The 22,150-nt window shown below is 37.0% G+C and overlaps 1 protein-coding gene across 1 annotated transcript in view; it reads right to left on the bottom strand.

Annotated features, from left to right (window-relative positions):
- Znf704 (zinc finger protein 704) overlaps positions 1-22,150 on the bottom strand; it is a 196,785-nt gene that overhangs the window by 147,766 nt on the left and 26,869 nt on the right. Inside the window, exon 2 of the mRNA XM_027952803.2 lies at positions 4,938-5,176. Coding sequence (XP_027808604.2) covers positions 4,938-5,176 — 239 coding nt within the window. The remainder of the gene's footprint in view (positions 1-4,937; positions 5,177-22,150) is intronic.

The raw sequence follows: 22,150 nt of genomic DNA, 5'->3' as shown, positions 1-22,150 counted from the left end.
ATAAATATGACATCACTATATTTTAAAATCCTGCAAAACAAACAATACCATATGGTTTGTTTTCTTCCAACAGCAAACTAACAATCTGTAGAATTCTAACAAACTGCTATTAGGTCTAGGAATATTTTTGGCCAAATTTTTCTTTATCCCTTGTTAAAATTGGTTTGTTAATGGATTTCTTTAGTTTTAGAATTATAATTAGAAGGCAGTTATTGCTTTGCATAATCAAATTGTAATTGCTGTTTGGGTAAAATCCAATGAATTTAAGCATTAGTACCTCCAAAAAAACAATATCTGGCAAAAATGGAGTAACAAATGTCATGCATTAATGATCCAGCATATCTAATGTTTGCCTAACTGTTGAAATTTTTTAGAAGCTAGAGAGCTAGTGATATTAGAGGATATTAAAAGTATCAGTCTATTTTAAAGCATCATAGTTGAAAATGACAACAAATTAATATTCTCTTATTAGATACTAATGGAGGTGATGAGGAATGAGAATTCATTTGGGGTCACAATCTTACTTAGGTGTGCAGTGTGTGCTCCTGGGTGAGTCACTTAACATCCCTGAGTCTGTCTGTCTCTGTTATAAAATGGAAATTGTGATATTTAAATAGTTATTTGTCAATTTTTTCCATGCCTAATGGCTGAACTTGTTTCCTGGGTTTGGAGAATTTCCTACACACGTTTCTCATTTTAGAAGCCAGAAAACCCAAGTGCAGGTGCCCACCCTCTTGTCTCTGTCCTGACCTGGTTCTCCAGCCTTCCAAGCAACACTGGGATCTCACAATCTTTGAAAACAAAACAAACAAAAAATCCTATCCTTTGTGAAATCAGCTAGGGTCATTTTCTATTTCTCACAACCAACAAACCTCACTAGTACTTCCAAAATATATCTCAGATCTGTCCACTTCTCTCCATCTCAACTATCCCCACTCTAGTCCAAATTCCCATGATAGCCTTTTTGCACTAATGCAGTGGCCTCCTGGGGGAGCTTTCTATTTCCATTCTTGTCCCCTCCAACCCACTCTTTCCATGACAGCAGGAGTGACCTTCTATCAATATGAAGGAATCACATCATTCTCCTCCACAAAATCCTTCCTGTTGACTTAATAATATAATTTAAAAAATTTAAACACAATCCACAAAACTCAACATGATCTGTCTCTTGCCTAATTTTCTAACCTCAAGTGTCCATCACCTGATGGATGGATAAATACAGTGTGCTATATCCATGGAATGGAATATTACTTGGCAATAAAAGATGAAGTATCCCATGCTATAATGTGGATGAACCTTTAATGTGCTGTTTTTAAATTCCTGCTTTTATATTCTTAAAGCCTATTTTTTCTCAACTCTCCATAAGGATCAATGAAGCTTATATTTTTCCCTAGAGAGACTTACAATATACTACCTGTTTATAATTCGTTAATTCCTTATTCTCAATTCATAATCTTCCTGAATTAAGTGATAAAAACTTAGAGAGAGGTCAGTCCTTTAGAGACTTAAGAGACTGCTGTCCCTACTGTTAGTATCGATATGTTTAGTACATGTTGCTCTCAATTTAAATTACTGCTCCCAAATATTCCTGAAAGGTGGGAAAAATTTTCTCTCTTTTAATGATTGATCTTCATTTCCAAAGAGAAACACTGCTTGGACATGTCTATGTCCATATGCCCTTTATGTTTTATCCTCTGATGTGTGTGGGATAATTTGAGAAATATTTTGAGTACCTCAACTCTACAGTGTATTTGCCCCACCCAACTGCCCACCCTCCCACCCCCCAAAAAAGGAAAGCACTGTCTCTTACTGAAATGAACTGGCAACACACATCAACTCCAAGGGTAAGTGAATTCTCAGACCTTACGATTTGTCCCTTACCGAGCCTAGGCAACTCACAAGGGAGAGACAATTTGTATTCTTTCATGACATAAAGAATGTGTTCAATTACAACTAAAAAATAAATGTTTTTTAAAAAGGAATTGATCATGGAATCCTTGGGTCAATAATCACTTACTATGCTTCACAGGAAGTTTGGGGTCCATTAAAAAGTAAAGATTCCAGATGGTCTATACTTATAGACCCTGAGCTTCCAAAGAGCTGGCTTCTGCCTCCAGTGCATATTGCCTAGGGCACTTTCAAGAACAACATCTGGGGGGAAGGAAAGTCTTGAACAACAAGGAGCTGACTGACTAAGGGTCCAGCTGCTGGGCTGCATCTGTGCCCAGGTCAAAATGCTATAGGTTGCTCCCAACCAATAACAGATCACAGCAAGGACACTAATGCAGGTCTCCCTGTGAGGCTGCCTAGAACACCTCCATCCCTTCTCTGGATTCAGACTTACATTCAGGTCTGACTTCTGATCTCCCTCCAATCCTCTCCCCCCAACTCCACCCCCTTTTTTCTTCACTCTTTTCTCTTTTCTCCATTCCTGTTTCTCCCAGTAAAGGATGTGCTTGTATGTTTAATCCTGTCTTGGCATTTGCTTCTCCGATGACCCCACCTAACATCTGGATTCATAACTTATTTACTTACATTTATACTTTTTGAAACTAGCAACTTTTAAACAGGGCCTCAGCAAATGGGTAACCAAACATGGATTTTATAAAACAGACTTCAGATGCAGAGTTCTTCCTTCTCCACCCCATTCCTATTTGATGAAGACACTAATAAATTAGGCTTCTAAACAGACGTATCAAATTAAGTGTCTTTCTTAATATTAAGCATGCTCCTTCAATTACTAATTTGTTTAGTTCTAATGAGGAGTGAGCAAATTAGGAATGTTACTTGAAACTAGCTATTATGTATCTGTCTCTCTGATTTGACTACAAGCTCTTAGAGGGTGGGCACCCTCTCCTATTTGCTTTTTTATTTATTTTATTTTTACCAAGTACCAGGTTCACTCATAACAGGTGCTTAATAAACATCTGCTGAGCAGAAACAGGAGAGATCAGTGATGTTCCACCCAGCGGTGTGTAAGAGGAGGACAGGGAGGGGCTCTCAGGCCTCTCTGGGAATGCGGAAAAGCAAATAAAATATCCTTGTTGTTTTCATTGTACAAACTATAGAAAATAAACTTTAAGCTTCGTTTTACAAACCATAGAAAGTAAAGTTCAGCTCTCAGGTACAGTGGGGATGAGAAAAATGTAAAATGAGAACCATTACAGGGAACTGATGTTTAAACTGGATTTCGTATCAATGATATTTGGTCTAAAATGGTTATCCTGCCTCTGAGAATGGACCCAAACATAATGTCTGACTTTAGCAGAGTAAGTTGCAATAATCACATAGATTATTATAGACATATAGATTGCATGCATATGTACCTACTTATTATATATTTTATAAGACAAAGATATGTAGATTTCTTATTACCAATAAATTTTACTATACTTTAGATTTATTCAAGCCCCATTATTTATGCATAAACAGATATAATTATATTGCACCTTAATAAACAAAAAATACTGTTTCTTTCTGCCAATGAAAGAGTCTTTTTAAAACAAAATATCGATCATTTGTTTAGATAGTAGTAAGTTGCCATTTATTAAATAACATAATAAACAAGTAGAAAAGAGTTTGAAGAGTTACCTCACTGTATTATATTAAATTTTTGACTTGCTCATGACCAATTTATTTTACCAACTGCTGGAATATTTGTGATCATTAAATTTTTACTATAGCCATGAAAACAAGTTTGTCAGTGGAGACCTCAAACAATGAATCTCTTGATTAGCATTTCCCGTAATAGCTTTATACATCTAAATTATAGCTTGCTATTGGGGAATTTTTCTGTACATGAATGGATTAAAAACTTAATTAATCTCGCCCCAGTGTTTAAGAACCACACAATAATATTGGCTTACTTTTGTACTTTTATATGCACTCAGTGAACATGAGAAGGTAGAAAGTATTACACACACCACACTCAGAAAAGGCAGAACACACTTCCTTCCTCCTCTTTTTATTATCTTCCCCAGAAGTTACTCTAAGTGGGTGAAATTGAGTCAAGATATACCTAGAACAATCCATGGCAATTTAAAATTATTAATTCTAGGCCTTTTAACATACACGATAGTCTAGCGAAAATTTTACATAAAATAAATTCTATAGAATTGCATATTATCACTAAACTATCTGACACTGGGAAGTCTAATCTTTGCCCTACAGCTTAGATAGAAAACAAAACCATAGCTCTTCACATTTCAAATTGTCAACATGTCATTTTTCCTATGAGTCAACAAATTAGTAGATACAAACTGAGGCACCTACCAGGCTCCGGGTAAGAGAAAGCATTTCACAACGAAGCCACAGTAAGAGGAATTAATCCTAAATGACTTAACACGTACTTTATGTGGAAAAAAAAAATAGAAAAGCAAATAATTCCACCTAGTTAAACAAATGTAATGAATATATGAAAATTATCAATTAAAGGTTAATAAAAGCAAAGAGGCCTATAATTTTTGAAGTCTGACAAATTTGGTAGCAATTTAGAATAATAGGTAATTTCTTAGAGAAGATACATTTGGTTGAACATAAATAGAAATAAATATTCTAATTACAAAAAGTGAACAGGTAGAAAAAGGGTCATTTATTCCTTTCTCAAAGATACTGTTTTCCTTGCTTTTAAGTCCTACTATTCCTACATTGCATGTTTCATCATTACATATGTATTTTCATATTTATTCTTTTGCTCATTATTCTATCAGAATCTAATATAACATTCTTTTCTAACGTGATAGTAGTTTCAACTACAGCAGCCTCAAAGTCCATTCTGAAGAGTAAGGGCCACCTGATCCACTTCAGAGAAGCAACAGAAAAAAATTCCAGACAGAAAACCCGTCGTAAGTCTGTCCTGGAGAGAGGTTGGACAGAGACTGGGCATGCTCTCTACCAGCCTCCTGGGGCAGACACGCACAATATGCAAAAATTCTTACCTTGCTGGAGGGACATCGATATTAGAAGAAACGACTTTCCGTTTCTGCTCAAGGAGACAGATGGAACGAGTGTTTTCTTTTTCATGGTCAAGGACCCGACCGGCTTTTTTGGTGTCTGCTGTTTTCACATCTTCCTCCATGGCCAAGGGGAACAAGTGATGAGACATTTTCTTACTAGAGTCACGTTTCAAGTCCTCTGATTGAAATGTGAAGGCCATTTCCCGCTTAATGCTCCCCACCTGTGAAATGAAACAAGAAACTCTTACACAAATCATAACCAACATTGCAAAGTCATAGACAACTGGTGCATCTCTCATAACTCAAACAAAAACATCACAATCACAAGAAATGCCTCTCTTTGAAGACTTGAAAGCATAAGACCTCTAATTTTTAAAAATTTGAACATTATACTCTCTTTTAAAACTGAAAAAGCATAAGTAAATTCTTAAATATTTCAGTTTCATGATCATGTTTAGTAAAGCCACACTTTGACTACTAACAGTGACCTTAACCACACTGCCATTCAGGGAGAATTGTTTTTTATCCTTTATCCACCATCATTAAGATCTTTTAAAAATGTCTCCTAAAGCCTTATGATAAAGAAGCCAGACTAAATTTTCTTATTATTTTAAACTAAATGCAATGATTAAAGTACTTAAGACAAATGCAAAATTAAAACTCAGTAAGTTGAATCTCGTTTTTTCTGAATTTGTGATCACTGAAAAAGAAGATAAAAGTTGAAGGTCTTTTTAAGGTAACTGCTATTGAATGAAGTGTGGAGCAAAATTTTTCGACTCTTAAGTGAAAAAAAAGAGACAGAGGATCTGATAGTCCGAAGCCTCACCAATCAGTGAAGTGTATTTCAGAATACGCATACCTATAAGACATTTCCCACGCCCTTCTAAGTCAGTCCATCCCCTTTTTTGATGTTCATCTCTAGAGTGCATTTGTGGAGTCATCCACCCAATTATATAGAAGATACACTTTTTTGTTCCTTTTAAATTTTAGGTAGGAGAAAAAGGGAAAAGACTTTGTTCAACTAGATTGAGGTTCACAGAATCCAAAGCTATAAACTTAAGGCATTTTCGGAATAGAATGAGAATGTGATTTTACTCATAGCAGAGTCTAGTATTAATGATAGAAATTCTCAGACTAGTGTTGAAGTCACAGGACCTGCCCATATAGGAGAATTTCCATAGCTTAGGGATCACTCAAAATCCACTCAGCTGGCACATGTCTTTCACAGGAACACACAGAGGTCTGAAGGGCATCACATCCTCTCTTCTCAGACTGTCAGGCAAAGGGGAAGTCCACCTTCCCATGGTTTTTCCAGCAGGCATATCTGCAGCCCCACAGGAAAATGTTAGCCACTTTGGGTCCACTTGCAACTCATTAAAAAGTCACCATATTTCTTAGAATGCTTTAATGAAATAAGCGGCCAAGGAAAACAAATGTCTGCTCTTAAGTGCTGTTTTAATGATATCAATATACATAGAATGGAATAAGAAAAATGTTCACACTTCTAAAAAGGCAATGAAAATTCTATAAAAACGTAGTTTAGAAAATTGGTGAATATAATTAAATATTTAAAATATCCATCATTAACCAATACTCTATTCAACTCTTTCTGTCTGTAAGTGGAAGTGATAGAGAGGTGCTTTCCACTTCTTGACCAATCCTGTTCCAGCCCACGCTGCAACTGGAATCCTCTAAACACAAGGCAAAAAAAGACAACAATGAAGGCCTCAATTTTGATGATTATCAATTGGTTACCCCAAGTGTCAGGTATTACATTAATTAAATATGTAAGTAGTCAGTAGTATTAAGCTAAGATAATAATTGAGATCCACGCTTCCCCTAGGGCCAAGTGGACTTGATTAAATGGATTTCATCCAACATTTAAAGGAGGGGCACCACATTAGAGGAAGTCTAGTTTTTAGCTTTGCAATTTTAGAGAGAAAAACCTTAAGTAATAAATACAAATTGAATACATTTCCTACAGAAATGTTGTTATAATTGTATGCCATGCTCTTAACTAAGGTTTCATAATAAATTATAGTAGTATTCAACAATGCAAGATATAAATCTTCTGAAATACTTTCTAAAAAAAAAAAAAAACTAATTGCTCAACAGTAACCAGGGGATTTTAGCAATGGAATGGATTGCAAAGGCAACTGAACCCCGACTTCTGGTTTAAATGTGGAATTACGGTGACTAGAAATGATCGAAGAAGACCAAAAATAACTGTAGAGATGAGTAGATATTAAATCCATTGTTTTGTGTATTATGCTGTGAGCAGTGTTGGTGGAAGTGCTGGATGGCAGGTGTAAATAGTCATAATCTCTCTGTGCTTTAAATCTTACCTTTATGTATTGTATGTCCCTTTTAATGTCCTTTTATTCATACCAAATATCATATTGAAAAGTTAAAAAATAAAACAGGAGAGAAGAAAGTGGAAAGAATACATGATGTCAAATCTTGGATAGATCTTGGATAGCTGGGCTCAGAAATGGCCCAGAGAAACAGGGTGGTGTCTGAAGGGGTGCTGGACAAGGGAGTGTGAGGTGAAGAACACAGCTGAAGGCTGAGAAAGGCTGGCAGGAGCAGAAGGGGGACAGGCCCACATGAATACTGATTGGATCTTTTATTAGATCAGTAGAAGAAAGAAGCATAAAGAAGATACAAACCCATTTGTCTGGGATTTCCAGAAAAGGGAACTCTACAGTTATAGGGAACAAATCAATGATTGCCCATGGCTGGGGGCAGGAGCAGAAACTAATGCAACTGGGCATGAGGGAACTTTCTGAGGCAATGGGAATGTTCTAGAACTAGACTGCAGTGATGTCTATATAAGCTGTAAGTTTATTAAAATTCAGTGAACTGTATTCTTAACATTGGAATGTATGTTAAAAAAATGGAATGTAAATTATGCCTCAATAGGGCTATTTACTTTCTCTTCTCATTCTTCGACCACATTGTGAATGACAAACTTTGTATCTATAAGAAATACTACTTTATATTTAACTGTTTTTGTGAACTCATAAACAACTAAGCAGGAGCAATCAAAGAGATTGGGCAGTCTCACTGAAACATTTTACTCTTCAATGTCTTGTAGAACTTAAATATATTTTTCACTGTAATAAAGGCTTACTACAAAATATACACCTGATAAAATTCAATGAAAAGCAGTGTATAAGGGAGAGCTTGCTATTCTTCCCCACCGTCCTCTCTCTAGGAGTAGTCAGGTCCAATCCTAGAGAGAACGGATTTTTACAGTTTATTATAAAACCTCAAATTACCTACAATGCATTAAATAACTCTGTGTGCATACAAACTACTTGGAGTGTTTAGACATAGATGCAATTATACTATATATAATCCGCAAACCTTTTTATTACTTGAAAATATATCATGAGCATTGTTTCATGTAAGTAGCACATCTAGTATACTTTAAACACTATAACAGTTCATGAAATGGTATATTTTCACCAACTCCTTATTGATAGACACTGAAATATTTTCAATTTGTCATTAAAAATGAGTATTAAACATATCTTTATGTGCTTGTGCAAGAATTTTGCAGGAAAAATTCCTGAAGTGTGAAATTGCTGAATTAAACAACCTAAGTTTTCTTTAATGAATGTACAAAGTATTGGGATACCTACAAAATGGACATACCATGAAGTCACTAAGTAGATGGACATCCAAATATACCCATAGTCTATTAAGGGTAACATGACCTATTTAGAGGCATGCAAGTTGTAGATCATGTTAAGGATGATTTCACTGGATTTAAAAAACAGAATTAAATGCCAAGATGCTACACACTTTAGGGAACAGAATACTGAATGGGCTGAATGGGTGCTTTCACTTTGTTTCATATATAGCTAGATAGACACACAGAAAGAGTAATCAATTTTAAGTAAGAAGATTAGAGGAGGGCTTTATTTAAAAATAAAATTGAGAATTTAAAATAATGAGACAGAGTTCAAGATTTAAAGAAATTATGAAGAAAAATGCTCTACCCTTTTTTTAACATATAAGGTAATTGGCATTCTCAAATATTACTGGTGGGAATGCACATATTTTAGAAGGCTAACTTGGAAAAAAATAGCAAAATCTAGCTCTGTATCCCCTTACTATATTTGTTCTACCTTTATGGGAAAAATAAAGATTACACAAAGATATTTATCAGAGAAATGTTAAAGTATTAAAAAACAGAAACTAAGTATTCATCAATAATTTGGGGGCTAAATATACATAAATAATGGGCTAAAAAACAAAGACATATCTCTACATTAACTGACACAAGGAAGAAATTTAACATGTATATTATAAAAAGGAGATTACAAATGAGAATATGTAATGTGCTCTTAGAAGAAATGCATATATGTAAAGAAATAATTCTAAAAGGATATTCTAAAATGTTAACTTTTTTCTTTGGGGACAGACATATAACCAAATTTCACCATCTTGTTTGTAAGTTTTTTCAATACTCATATATAGTTTGGTATTTTAAAACTACAATGTTATCTTATTATTAGAAATTACTTTTTTATATAATTAACTTTTTTCAAATCTAACATTTATATAATATTTTTGTTCTATTAGCTTCAGTTGTTAGATACATATAATTTTGTTTTGTTTTGTTTTGTTTGGTACCAAGGATTGAACTCGGAGGCACTCAACTGAGCCACATCCCCAACCCTATATTGTATTTTATTTAGAGACAGAGTCTCACTGAGTTGTTTAGTACCTCACTGTTGCTGAGGCTGGCTTTGAACTTGCAATCCTCCTGCCTCAGCCCAGCCATATATGTGTATTTTTTAAAGGAAAAAAACATAGTGGTGCATGCCTGTAATCCCAGGGGCTGGGTGGGAGGCTGAGAGAGGAGAATCGTGAGTTCAAAGCCAACCCTCAGCAACGGTGAGGCGTTAAGCAACTCAGTGAAATCCTGTCTTTAAATTAAAAAAAAAAGAATTGCCTAAAATAATGTACCCACAGGCACTCTTACATTATCAGCACCTTTCAGCTTTATTATGCTGCAATAACACCACTGGATTCTTTCTTCCTGCCCAGCACACAAGCCCTTCCTATAGCACATCAACACACATATTACCCAGTGTAATTTCTTGTAAAGAAACAAAAGCTTCAATGTTCAATTATATGAGAATACCCCCAATTACCAATTACCAACCGACAAATAAAACTCAGAATTTTTATTTCAATGAACCAGCTTTTGTTTTTCCAGAAGATAATCAGTGTATGTATAAATATTATATACTTGGGGAAATTGCCGTTTCTTAACAAGAAGTTCACAGGATCTATTTCAGGCTTGAATTTCTCTAAATGGTGTCCTTTGTAAATTGGATGCAACTTTCTAAGACAGGGACTGGAGCTCATCAGCTTTTCTCAATACAAAACATCTGGTTTCCATAGGAAGATTCTAACAGCACAACAGGAAAGAGGACAGCTTCTGACACCACCCCACTTACTTGATCACTCCATCCTTCCATCTACACCCAAGTACACTCCAGGCAAGCTCAATCCTAATAACCTCCCTACGGATGCCAAAAAGCATGCATCAACACTTAACTCTTGGGAATTATTTTCAGTTACCTCAACCCTATCAGATCCATGGAGCTGGCTCTAAAGATGAAGTGGATTTTCCAGGAATAATCTGAAGAAAGACAACCCATTTGCTTTGGGGACTTTCCGGATGCTAAAAAAGTATTACAGAAACTCTGGAAAAGGGCATGAAGTTTAGGCCACAGCAAGAACTTCTACTAGGGAGAAGACAGTGAAGGAAAGTGAGTGGTCCCCTGTCTAAGCAACTCTGCAAAGATTCTGCCATTCACCAGGAAACCATGAAATCACACCTGACAAATTTGAGAAGATTTTTTGTTTCCATTTTAAGAGTATGTATCACACATTGGGATCTATTCAAAGAAGTTGCTTTCATAATACATAATAATACACGTGAGATGTTTAGGGACTGATGACGATGACATTGACCATCATGTGGACTATAGAACCATGTCACAAAAGGAGAAGCAAAACTTACATTAATGGCAGCAACAACTGATTCTATTAATTTAAAATATCACTGTTAAGACTCATGCTCAAAGATCAGAATCTTGAGTGAACTTAAAAATCTACATCCCACAATAGTTGACAGAACTCTACTTCTTACTCCAGATTAAATTCTTCAAATCTCATGCCAGGTGTGTGTACACACACACACACAATAAATAAACTGGATGGCCAGTCTATCCAGTTCCAATAATAGAACCACTTTAAAAATGACTGCTTCTACCAGGTGCAGTGTTGCACACCTATAATCTTAGTGGCTCAAGAGGATTGCAAGTTCAAGACCAGTTTCTGCAGTTTAGCAAGATCCCATCTCAAAATAAAACAAACAAAAAAAAGACTGGGGATATGACTCAGAAGTAGAGCACCCTTGAATTCATTCCCAGTTCGCGCCCCCCCCCCCCCGCCAAAAAAAATAAAGATAATTGCTCCCAACTACTAACTATCCTTAGTAGAGGTATGCCCTGGAAGGGGATATTCCCTTATCTCTGAAATCACTGAAGTGTTTGTTTTACTGCTTTTTTCTTAAGTGCATTATTTTTCTACACTGAGACAGAGTGTACCTATAAAAATAACACTAGTTTGGTGGTGGTGGTGATGGGGTTAGAGGTAAAACTTAATGTGACAGAGTTAAGACTCTTATGAGGTTCTGACATTAGACATTCAAACCATTCAAACCACACAACTGCACTATCTCAGCAATCAGTGTTGTTAGTGCTGGGTTTACTATAGCAAGTTTCAACTTTAATTTCCTGACAAATTAATATTCAACAAAGCATGACTTGGCCTGGTTAATGGCAGATTAGTCAGAAGTACATTTAGGATGGAAAGTTATTGCAAAACTCTATAGTGAAAAGAATGCTTGGCCGAAGTTTCAGACCTTCTATTAATGTTATGTAACCGAGAACATGCAACTTGAGCATTTTAAAAAAAAATCCTTTCAGGAAAAAGCTTGAATAAAAATAGCCATTTCTGTAAAAGTCCAACATTAAGTTCAAGCTCAGCTAAGTTCGTTTATACATTTCTTCCAACCAAATGTAAGGACAGAGGGAAAAAATCAATATCAATGTGGGTCAACCTTATTGGATTTAACTTCAGGATACAGAATTTTGAACTAATCACATTAGTTAATTAGAATATTCCATTTGTTTTAGATAATTCAAAGTTTAACTCAATCAATCACATCCAATCCATATGAAAATCCTGTGGATTTACCTTCAGGGTATGTCTACAATCCAATCGCTTTCCACCACCTCCAGTTACTACTCAGCTTTCATAACGTGTAATGATACACATTAAATGTGTGGGGCCACCATTGTGTCTTGCCTAAATTTGTAGGACAATGTCCTCATTGGATTCCTGTTTTCATCCTTCCCCTACCCCCTCCAACTCCCCAGTTCCTCCTTAAGCCAGCCTTAACCCCTTATCCTAGAGTCAGGTCATGCCATCCTATGCTCAGAAAACTCCAATGGCTCCCTATTTTCCCCAGAACAAAAGCCAGTCCTTGCAGGTGACCTCCACAGCCTCATAATATCTGTCCCTTCTATCAATTTACTCCCTCTCCTACCTACTCTCACCTCTTTCCCTGCTTTTGTTTGGATCTAGAATGTCGCCCACAGGCCCATGTGTTAAAGGTTTGGTCCCAGGGTAGTACTAGTGGGAGATGGTAGAAACTCCAAATGGTGAGGCCTAGAGGGAGGTCTTCCAGTCATTGAGGAGTGGGCCCTAGAAGGGGATATTGAGACATCTTCCTGTTTCTTGCTCATTCCTGGCCATGAGGTGAATGGGCTTTCTCTACCATGCAATCCCACCATGATGTTCTGCTTCATCATAGGACCAAAAACAATGGACTGAAACCTTCAAAACCATAAGCCTTTCCTCTTTTTAAGTTAGTTGTATCAGGTACTTTGTAACAGTAATAAAAAGCTGACTAACACAATCCTCTTACCTGGGAATGCCAGGCACATCACTGCCTCAGGGGTTTTTCACTCGCTGCCCCATCTTCCTGGAAAGGTTTTCCCTCAAATATATATATTGCTTGCTTCCTTAGGTTTGTCTCTGCTCAAAAATGTCTTTCTTATTGAAGTCAATCCTGACTACCCTATATAAAATTTCAATGTTCCCTTCCCATTGCTTATTCCTATCTATCTATCTATCTATATATATATATATATATATATATATATATGATCTGTAGTACTTATCATTTTATTACAAATTGTATAATTATTTTTATGCTCATTGTCTGGGCTCTTATACCATAATATTAGGTTTTTGGTTTTTATTTTTTTGCTTTTGTTACTGATGTATCCCTGAAACATTAGAAGAATATCTGAAACAGGGTGGTGGACTCTCCTGTGGAATAAATTAATAAGTTTCAGGTGATTAAATGCGTTAAATGGCAGCCTTACTAACAGAAGTCTAAGGAGGATGGATGCCAAGTTCTTAGAGCTGTCAAGTGTGAGGTCACAGAATCCCTCAGTAACTTCCTAAGCTACAAACAGTGAGATAGTAGATTGGACTATAATTTTTGAAAGAAATAGGTAAAGAATCAATACAGAATGATCACCATCTTGATCTTCTCCTTATCAAAGTTTTCAACTTTATTTTATGGAAGGCTTTCTGTCCAGGGATGCAATCATTACTTTATAATAAAATCTGTGGAGTCAATGGGGTCTTCCCTATAGCACTTCTGCTCACCTGTCTGTGGTTCACAGTAAACCCAGTCCACTCACCCCGCTAGTGAGTTCTAACATTTACAGTCAAAAGTAATAATAATAATAATAATAATAAATGCCACCTTTCAGGGTAAAAATGGGAGTTCATAACCCACTTGAATCAAAGTGTGAAATATGATATATCGAGAACTATGTAATGTTTTGAACAACCAACAATAAAAATTAAAAAAAAAAAAAAAGACCTTCTGTCTCGGACTTTTCCCCACTGGAGCAACTCCTAAGGGATCCCACAGTCTCTTCTCACCTGAACCCTTCCTACTCAATCCCAGCAACACTAAACAGAGGGGCTGCTCTGGAGACATAAACTTCATAGGAACTTTTCTGAGCTCCTACTAGAGCCCACCTCTCTCTCTCCAAAAGCCCCTTCTCCTCCCCTACAGGGAATCTTTGAGCTCCTCTGTTAGCACCCAATCCAAAAAACACACAGGGCAAGTCCAATAAACACACTGCTGCAGAGTCAGTACTTTAGAGTTGGTTTTCTTCATGGGTTAAACAGTTACTTACAGATGAATTGGGAACCAGACCGCACTTTGAAATATACTTTCTCTGACCAAACCACACACACATTTCAAAAAAAGCAGTTACAATAGAACTTTCGGGTGTGTTGGAGAATGAACTTCTGATACATGTAAACAAAAGGTCAAATAAATTCTTGAAAAGAATATTGCACAATTTCTCTTGGCATCTTCCAGGAATCTGACAATCTGGAAGAGACCCAGACTTGTATGTTAATTGGTCACAGAGACTGCTCAGGTAAGCAAGTCAGGCTTTGTGCCCAGGAGAAAGTAGAGAAAATGAGGAAAATAGGCGAGGAGGGTAAAGGAAAGGGAGAAGTCGGGGACTTCTTAAGTAAATAGGAAGAGAAGGCAGAGGGTACTGGGACAGGCATGGGGAAGAACTGCCTCCTCCCCCATCAAATTCCACTAGCAGTTTACAGAGCTTATAGCTTGGAGGCCTGGTCTCAGATCTCTCTTCCCATAATCATAATCATCACCTTCCCCACTTCACCTTTTCTGGTTGGTTGGTTGATTTTTTTTTTTAACCTAAACTGATTTCAACTTCTTCCAACCAAAAGAGTTGTACTAACTAACCCAGTGCCTTTAATTCCTTTGGCAATAAGAACTAGAAATACAATTTTTTTTTTTTCAAATTCATCCATGGTTGTCACAGCCTCATACAACATCTTTAAGTTTTCAGAACATATTAGAAGCAGATTTTAAGTAAAAAAGAATATTGGTTTCTGAGGGTTTTTTTTTCAATATGCATTTCATTTAAAATACAATTTATCATTCCTTTGGGCAGTAAACAGCAAGCGAAATTAAACACTAAAGTTGAAAACTGATGAATACACATTTAAGCTTGGATTGTGCTGTTAATTCACAATTATTTTGCTAGCTGAACAGATGACTAAATAAAATCTGTTAATAAATGCAGCTCGAGTGTATTCAAGAAATTTAGGCAACACATATTAGAATAAATTTGTATATCTGTTCATCATAAATGTAATTCTCTATAATAAAGGTCTTAATGGTGTACAAAAGAGTAGATGGGAATATGAGAGGGAAGTATCTCCTACTTCAACGCTGAGACTTTCCATAAGAAGGGATATGATTCAAAAGAACTGGGCTAACGTATGATCAATGAGTATAGGAAGACCTTTTCATAAAGGGGTGTGCTCCAGGCTGGGGATGCAGCTCAGTGGGAGAGCATGTGCTTAGCATGCACAAGACCCAGGATTTGATCCCCAGCACTGTTTAAAAAAAAAAAAAAAGAAGTAGTAGTAGTAGTAGTAGTTGTTGTGCTCCAGGAAACCCTGACTTGCTGCCTGTGAGCTGCTAAGCTGACCGTAATGAATATGAGGGGCAGTGGGGGGTGGGGGGGAGAGTGCGTGCACACATGTACAAATGAGTTGACACATATATACACATCTTCTGGTGGTTTTGCTCCTCTATTAGGACCTTGAGTGATACAATATAAAAGTTGGGATAAAGCATTTATTTATTTCCTTTCTCACCCCCTGTGTTCTAGATACTACTCAGAGGCTCAAAACAAATTTAGCTCAGTTTTGTAACCCAGGTACCCAATCTAATTATATTCAGCACATACTGGGAGTTTCATAAATATTTGCTTAATTAATATAAATAAGGGAAAGTAATATGGCAATGGGGCCAGTGAGAGCCCAAAGGAAGATCTGTAGAATCAGGTCAGCAGTGATTGCTATTGCATATTCACAATACTTTAAATATAGAGAGGGCAAAAAGATAACAATAGTAGTAGTAATAATAATAGCTACAGTTACTAAGCCCTTACCAAATATGAGGCACCTCATGAAAATTTGTTTCATACATATTATTTCATTCCTATCTCAGAAAATCGTTGGAGAAAGATCTTATTATCCAAATTTCATAGATAATGAGACCAAGGCACAAAGAATTTACATAACAGAGTCAAGGTCTCACAGTTCTGTCTCATCATCTGCTCTCTCTCGCATCTGCCTTCCTATTGGCAGTCAATCATGGTCCAATCTCTTTCTCTCCCTCCCTCTCTCCCTCCCTCTTTCCCTCTCTCTCTTTAGTACAGGGAATTGAACCCAGGAGCACTTATGCACTGAGCCACATCCATAGCCCTTTAAATTATTTTATTTTATTTTTTTAAATTTTGAGTCTGGGTCTCACTAAGTTGCTTAGGGTCACGCTAACTTGCTGAGGCTAGTCTTACAGGTGTGTGCCACCATGCCTGGCTCCAGTATCTCTTATATTTAAAAAAAAAAAAAGAAACCTTCTTTTGATATTTGATTCTACTCAAGTAAATTATCCTTCTGCTGGATTTCCTGTCACTGTCAAGTTATCAATAGACTTGTCTCCTTAAGCTACCTGTATTTCACTACTTCCTGTTTACACTTCAATTTACTGTAATTGATTTCTATTTCCACCAAAACAATAACAACACATTTTTGCTAGGGTCCCAAGTGGACTACATGTTACTAAATTTAATAAGCACTTTTCAATCTCCCTTTTCAACAATCTGAACACAACTTGCTTTCATGAAGCATCCTTTTTCCTTGGCTATATTGTTGCAGTAACCATTCCCAATTCTTACTTGCAGACAACAGAATTCACTAGCCAATATAAGCATAAGATTATTGGTAGTTCTTGAATCTATTAGAAGATTGGAGAGTCAGACTGGATGTTCAATAGGACAATTGCACGGTCAGGTGAAAAGTCAAACCACATCCCAAGTCTGAACTAGCAAAATCTACTGGAACATTATCTTCCACCACTCACTTCCCAAGACATCAGGGACTGAAAGTCAGCACTTCCAACACTGCACCAGGAACCTTTCCTACTGGATTTGCCTGAAGATCTCCTCTGGTGCTGGCCACCCCTCATTATCTCACTTCTGCCTCCTGGTGCACTCACCATGTGGGTGCATCATCTTGGCAAAATGTAAGTTGCATACAGAATTCTAGCTGCAAGGTACTCTGGGAAATTCCAGCTACAGATGCACAGGGAAATAATACAGAAGGGGATGGTGGAGATGTTCAGTGAGCCAATCTACAGTATCTGCCACACCACCCTATGTTTCTGGATTTCTTTTCTATCTCTGTCTGCTTCCCCCAACACATATTTTCAATCTCTGTACTTCTGTTTCTATCGCTACCACTATTTTCCCCTTGGGAACTATTGTGATTAACTTCTGACTAGGAGGCAGGCTGATCTGGAGTTTTTAATCTCTGTGCTTCAAGGTCTGGTCCCCATCCATTAAACAGGGATGACAGGTTGGTTAAAAGGATCAAATGGAAATACCTAGTAAAATAACTGACTTTATTCATGGCAAATAGGCAATGAACCGTAGCCTTCTCTTATATCTCACTAAGAATTAGTTTGTGACTGTGGTTAATATCCAGTGTGACAGTTAATGAAGAGTGAAGTACAGTGGCAATCTGACATGGGCTCAGTCTCTCTCTCTCACACACACACACACACACACACACACACACACACACACACGAGGTGCTAGTGAGACTAGAGCTGTGCTTGCATGGACCTGACAGAAGGAGGTAAGGCCTCTGGGAGCCTTGAGTTGGAAGTGATAAAACCAGAAGTGAGAATGAAACCCACCTTACCATTTTAAGAATTTTTTTGCCTCACCTGAGCCCAACAAAGTGTCATCAGTGTCTCCGTCCTCTTCCTCTGTCCCTATCATCCCCCTTCCTGAGCTCTAACCATATTCAGGAAACCATGGGAAATAGGAGCTGTGGGCTGGTGGGCAGAAGCAGAAAGAGAAGCACTCCTGGAAGGCACACCATTGTTTGCCTCGCTCTATATCCCTGAGCATGTGTGCAGCAGCTACAGCAGCAACCTTCCTCCAATCAAGGGGATCCTCCATATGGGCATCCTTGCAGAGTGAGAACAAGCCCATGAGCTAGAAAGCAAACCCAACAGATATTTGCCACCTTGCCTGCTGACATCCTACCTTCAACTTCAAGAAACAAGCCAGAAAACACTCTCTCCTTTGGCTATCACTAAAACATACCCAAGGCTGGTTACCACTGCAGGTAATGTAAAGAAATTATTTTCTACCACTATTCCTCATATATTTGGCCTATGATATGACTCAATGTATAGTTAAAAAAAAACAGAACTTTATTATTAGTTTGTATATACCATGATTTGAATGTCCCTCCAAAATACATGTTGAAATTTAATTGCCACAGTTTAGAAGGTGGTTAGGTCATGAGGGCTCCACCCTTTTTGAATGGATGAAGGCCATTATCTTGGTTGCAGGCAAGTTATCTTGGGAATGGCTTTGTTATAAAAGAGACTTTGTATTCACGCTACCTTATACCATGTTAGGAGAGAGCAAGAAGGCTCTCATCAGATGGGGCCCCTCAATCTTCTACTTCCCAGACTCCAAAATTATAAGAAATTTCTTGTAATTTTAAAATTGCTCAGTCTGTGTCATTCTGTTATAGCAGTGGAAAAGGAATCTGAGAGTATGTTCTAGGATGGTATCATTTAATTTAGTACTTTCATAGAATTTTTAGATGTGGGATTTTACAAGTAATAGAAACTTCTTATAATAGAATTCTCCTTACAAACCCAACCATGTGGTACTGATGATAGTCCTAATATACAAAATAAGACTTGGCAGACAGCCAAATAGTACTTATCACAAGACCCTAAGAAGAACAAATGATTAATGTGTTTATGAATGTCAAAGATCATGCATTCAGTTTTTAAACAGTTGAAGTCTTTTGTTCATGCATCAACTATCTGAAGGATATTCTACCAAAAGAAGGTAAATATTCAAAAGCCACAATTTACTTTCTAGCTTCAAAAGGCAAATAAGCTGTTTACAGCGAGAAACATGTACATTCTTCCAGGAAATCAGCAGACAAGTGATAGACACTATATCAACACCTTCTGTATCGCCATAGAACAATTTTCAATATATGTTAATACATTAATTCCCAGCTAAAACACCTCTTAATTTTCTTATTTAAAGATCATTTTCAAGGAACTCTTTATAAAAGAAGATGTATAAAAGATTTCAAAGAAGATAAAATTTCTAAAGCTTGAATATTTATTCCAACCCACACATACACCAATCTCCTTTTTTCCTAGAAATAATAAGGAATAGAGATATTTTAGTAGACCTTTCAAAAGAATGTTTGCCAGAAAAGTAGTCATTCATTCAACAAATATTTACTCAGTATTGTAGGCATAAGGGATTATAGTGATACACACGTGTGTGTTTGTGTCACCAAAAATCCCTATACTCATGGAGCTTGAAGTGCAATGGGAAGGGACGTAAACAGAAGAATTACACAAACCTATGTATTATCACAGTTGCAACAAGCACTCCAATAGTGAGGTACATGGAGATAGGGGAAATCAGAGAGGTCTGGGAAGAAAAATCTGAAGACGTTATCTTCATCAGCTCAGGTTTTTATAGCAGAATACCATAGACTGATATTCCAGTGGCTATAAACAATAGAAATTTATTTCTTAGTTCTGAAGGCTGAAAGGCCATGATCAAGAAACCAGTAGATTCAGTAACTGATGGGAGCCTACTTCCTGGTTTCACTGAGACCTCACGTGATGGAAGGGGTTAGGGAGCTCTCTGAAGTCTCTTTAAAAGGGCACTAATGTCATTCAAGAGGGCTCTACATTCATGTCCTAATGATCCCTCAACAGCTGCCCTCCTGATACTTCCTCACTTTGGAGGTTGTTTCAACATAGGAATTCTGAGGGGACACAAACATTCATCTTTGTCACTTCCCAACCAGATATGTGCAGAGAAGTAGATTTACCAACCCACTTTGGGTGTCAGGGATCTGGCTGATGTTTCAAAATTTAAGGCAGGAAGCAAAAGCTGTTTTTCTCATTTTACTTCATCTTGGTTTTCTTTTAATGTTAAAAATATGCTTCCAAACTCAATATGCTACTACAATTTTTTTAAAAATGTTTTTTACTTGTCCATGGACCTTTATTTTATTTATTTTTATGTGGTGCTGAGAATTGAACCCAGTGCCTCACACGTGCTAGGCAAGCACTCTACCACTGAGCCACAACTCCAGCCCATGTTATTACAATTTTATGTGGAGCAAATCAAAAGTCTTAGTGGAAAGTCTGAGCACTTGAGGTGCTTACTATGAAGGGCTCTGAATGGAATCTGTGGAGGAGCTCATCTATTCTACCTGCTTAGAATATATTTCTGCTCCCCTCCACAAATTTTTAGCCTCTTATAGAAAGACCATCAAAAACTAACATACACAGAATAACACATATTATGAAGTTACACCCGGCCTCACAGAGCCCAGGCCAGGCTCTTCCTTGCTTTTGCATGGACTCTGACACCACAGAGGTCCATGGAAACACCGAGAGTCAGCGGGGTCCAATGCCAAGCCTGATCCAAACCATTTCCTGCACTTGCACTTCTATTTCCTCACAGGGGAAACTGACCTTGCTGATAAGAAGGGTCTTGGCTACATTTAAGAAGTTCCGGAATTTGATTTAGCTTGTGCTATTCACCTTTCTCTCGCTATTTGCCTGACTTAGGTCATATCAAAAAGAGTTAGCATGCTCTAGCACTCTGCACTCCTCTCTCAAGGGTAGAAATACTCCACATGTTTAGACACAAACTCCTATGAACACTGCTGAGAATTTGAAAGGTCTTTCAGCTTTGATGAAGTAACTACTGTCAGTCATAAAGACTGTGGACTTTGCTGTCAGTAAAATGGTAAGGAGCTATCTTTAGAATCATGAATTTAGACTTACTAATAAAATAAGATTTTGAAAAAGAGGCACAATTTAATATCCCAAAATGGGAGTGTGTGTGTGTGGGGGGGGATAACACAGAAATGGGAAAAACACAAAACTGTGGCAACCTGGGGCAATTTTATTCAGGTATAAATGGCTCTGAATTTCATAAAAGTGTCCATATTAAAATACACTCTTGATGCTAACTTACCATGTTCATAATCCTCAGGGGGCATGGAGGTATGTACTTAAGTTTCAAAGATTTTAATAAAAATCTTTAAATTAAAATGGTTAGGCCCATAACTTCTGCTATATCAAAAACTATTTGACAGTATTAACTTCTAGTAATAATAAATAAAATAATGTATTTTATTTTCTATGCTGCTGAGTGTTATGCATACTATTCAGGATTTTGAAGGAACGACCACCCAGCTATTTTGTACTCTCTTCTAGTGGTGTGGGGTTCAAACCCTGGTCTTTGCTTATGCCAGGCAAGCACTCTACCACTCCCAACCCATTGTCTTAGATTCTTATCAGGAAAATTTCTCAAGAATCATTCATGACTACATCAGTCTCTTGGTTTTGCAGAGATTTACATGTTTCCCTAGATAATCCAGGGCCATACCAATACCACTGATATCCCCATTAGCTAACCCAAGGGCTTGCAGACTATGATGTTTTCTAGAAATTTCTCTTCAGAGAATCTTGCATATAGTTCCCAGCAGCAATCACTCATTTCTGTGCAAACACTTTAAAATATAAATTAATGTTTTATATTAGAGGATAAGAACTAAATGACATTCAGACTTACAAAGTCAGCTTTGAATATACAAAGTTGTCTCTCTCTTAATTCTTCTATTTTGAGAGCACTGTTATATCATTTTGAAATTAATCAGGAAATTTGGAGAGTTTACTGGTAGACTAAATATATTATCTGAAGTCAAGTGTTATTTTCCATACCAAGATAAATGAAATCTGACTCAAGCAGTGAATTTTTCTCTTATCAGAACACTCACAGAAGACATTTTCTAGGCAGACGGTTGCAGTGGTCCCGTTTTTGGTTAATAAACTCTTCTTTAGCTTGAACAAAACCTCAACAGAAAAACTTAACCCCATTTCC

Source organism: Marmota flaviventris, chromosome 15 (genome assembly GCF_047511675.1).
Source record: "Marmota flaviventris isolate mMarFla1 chromosome 15, mMarFla1.hap1, whole genome shotgun sequence".
NCBI classification, from domain to species: Eukaryota; Metazoa; Chordata; class Mammalia; order Rodentia; family Sciuridae; genus Marmota; species Marmota flaviventris.
The sequence above is the reverse complement of the archived record's forward strand: the minus strand, read 5'-3'. Positions and strand labels throughout refer to the sequence as shown.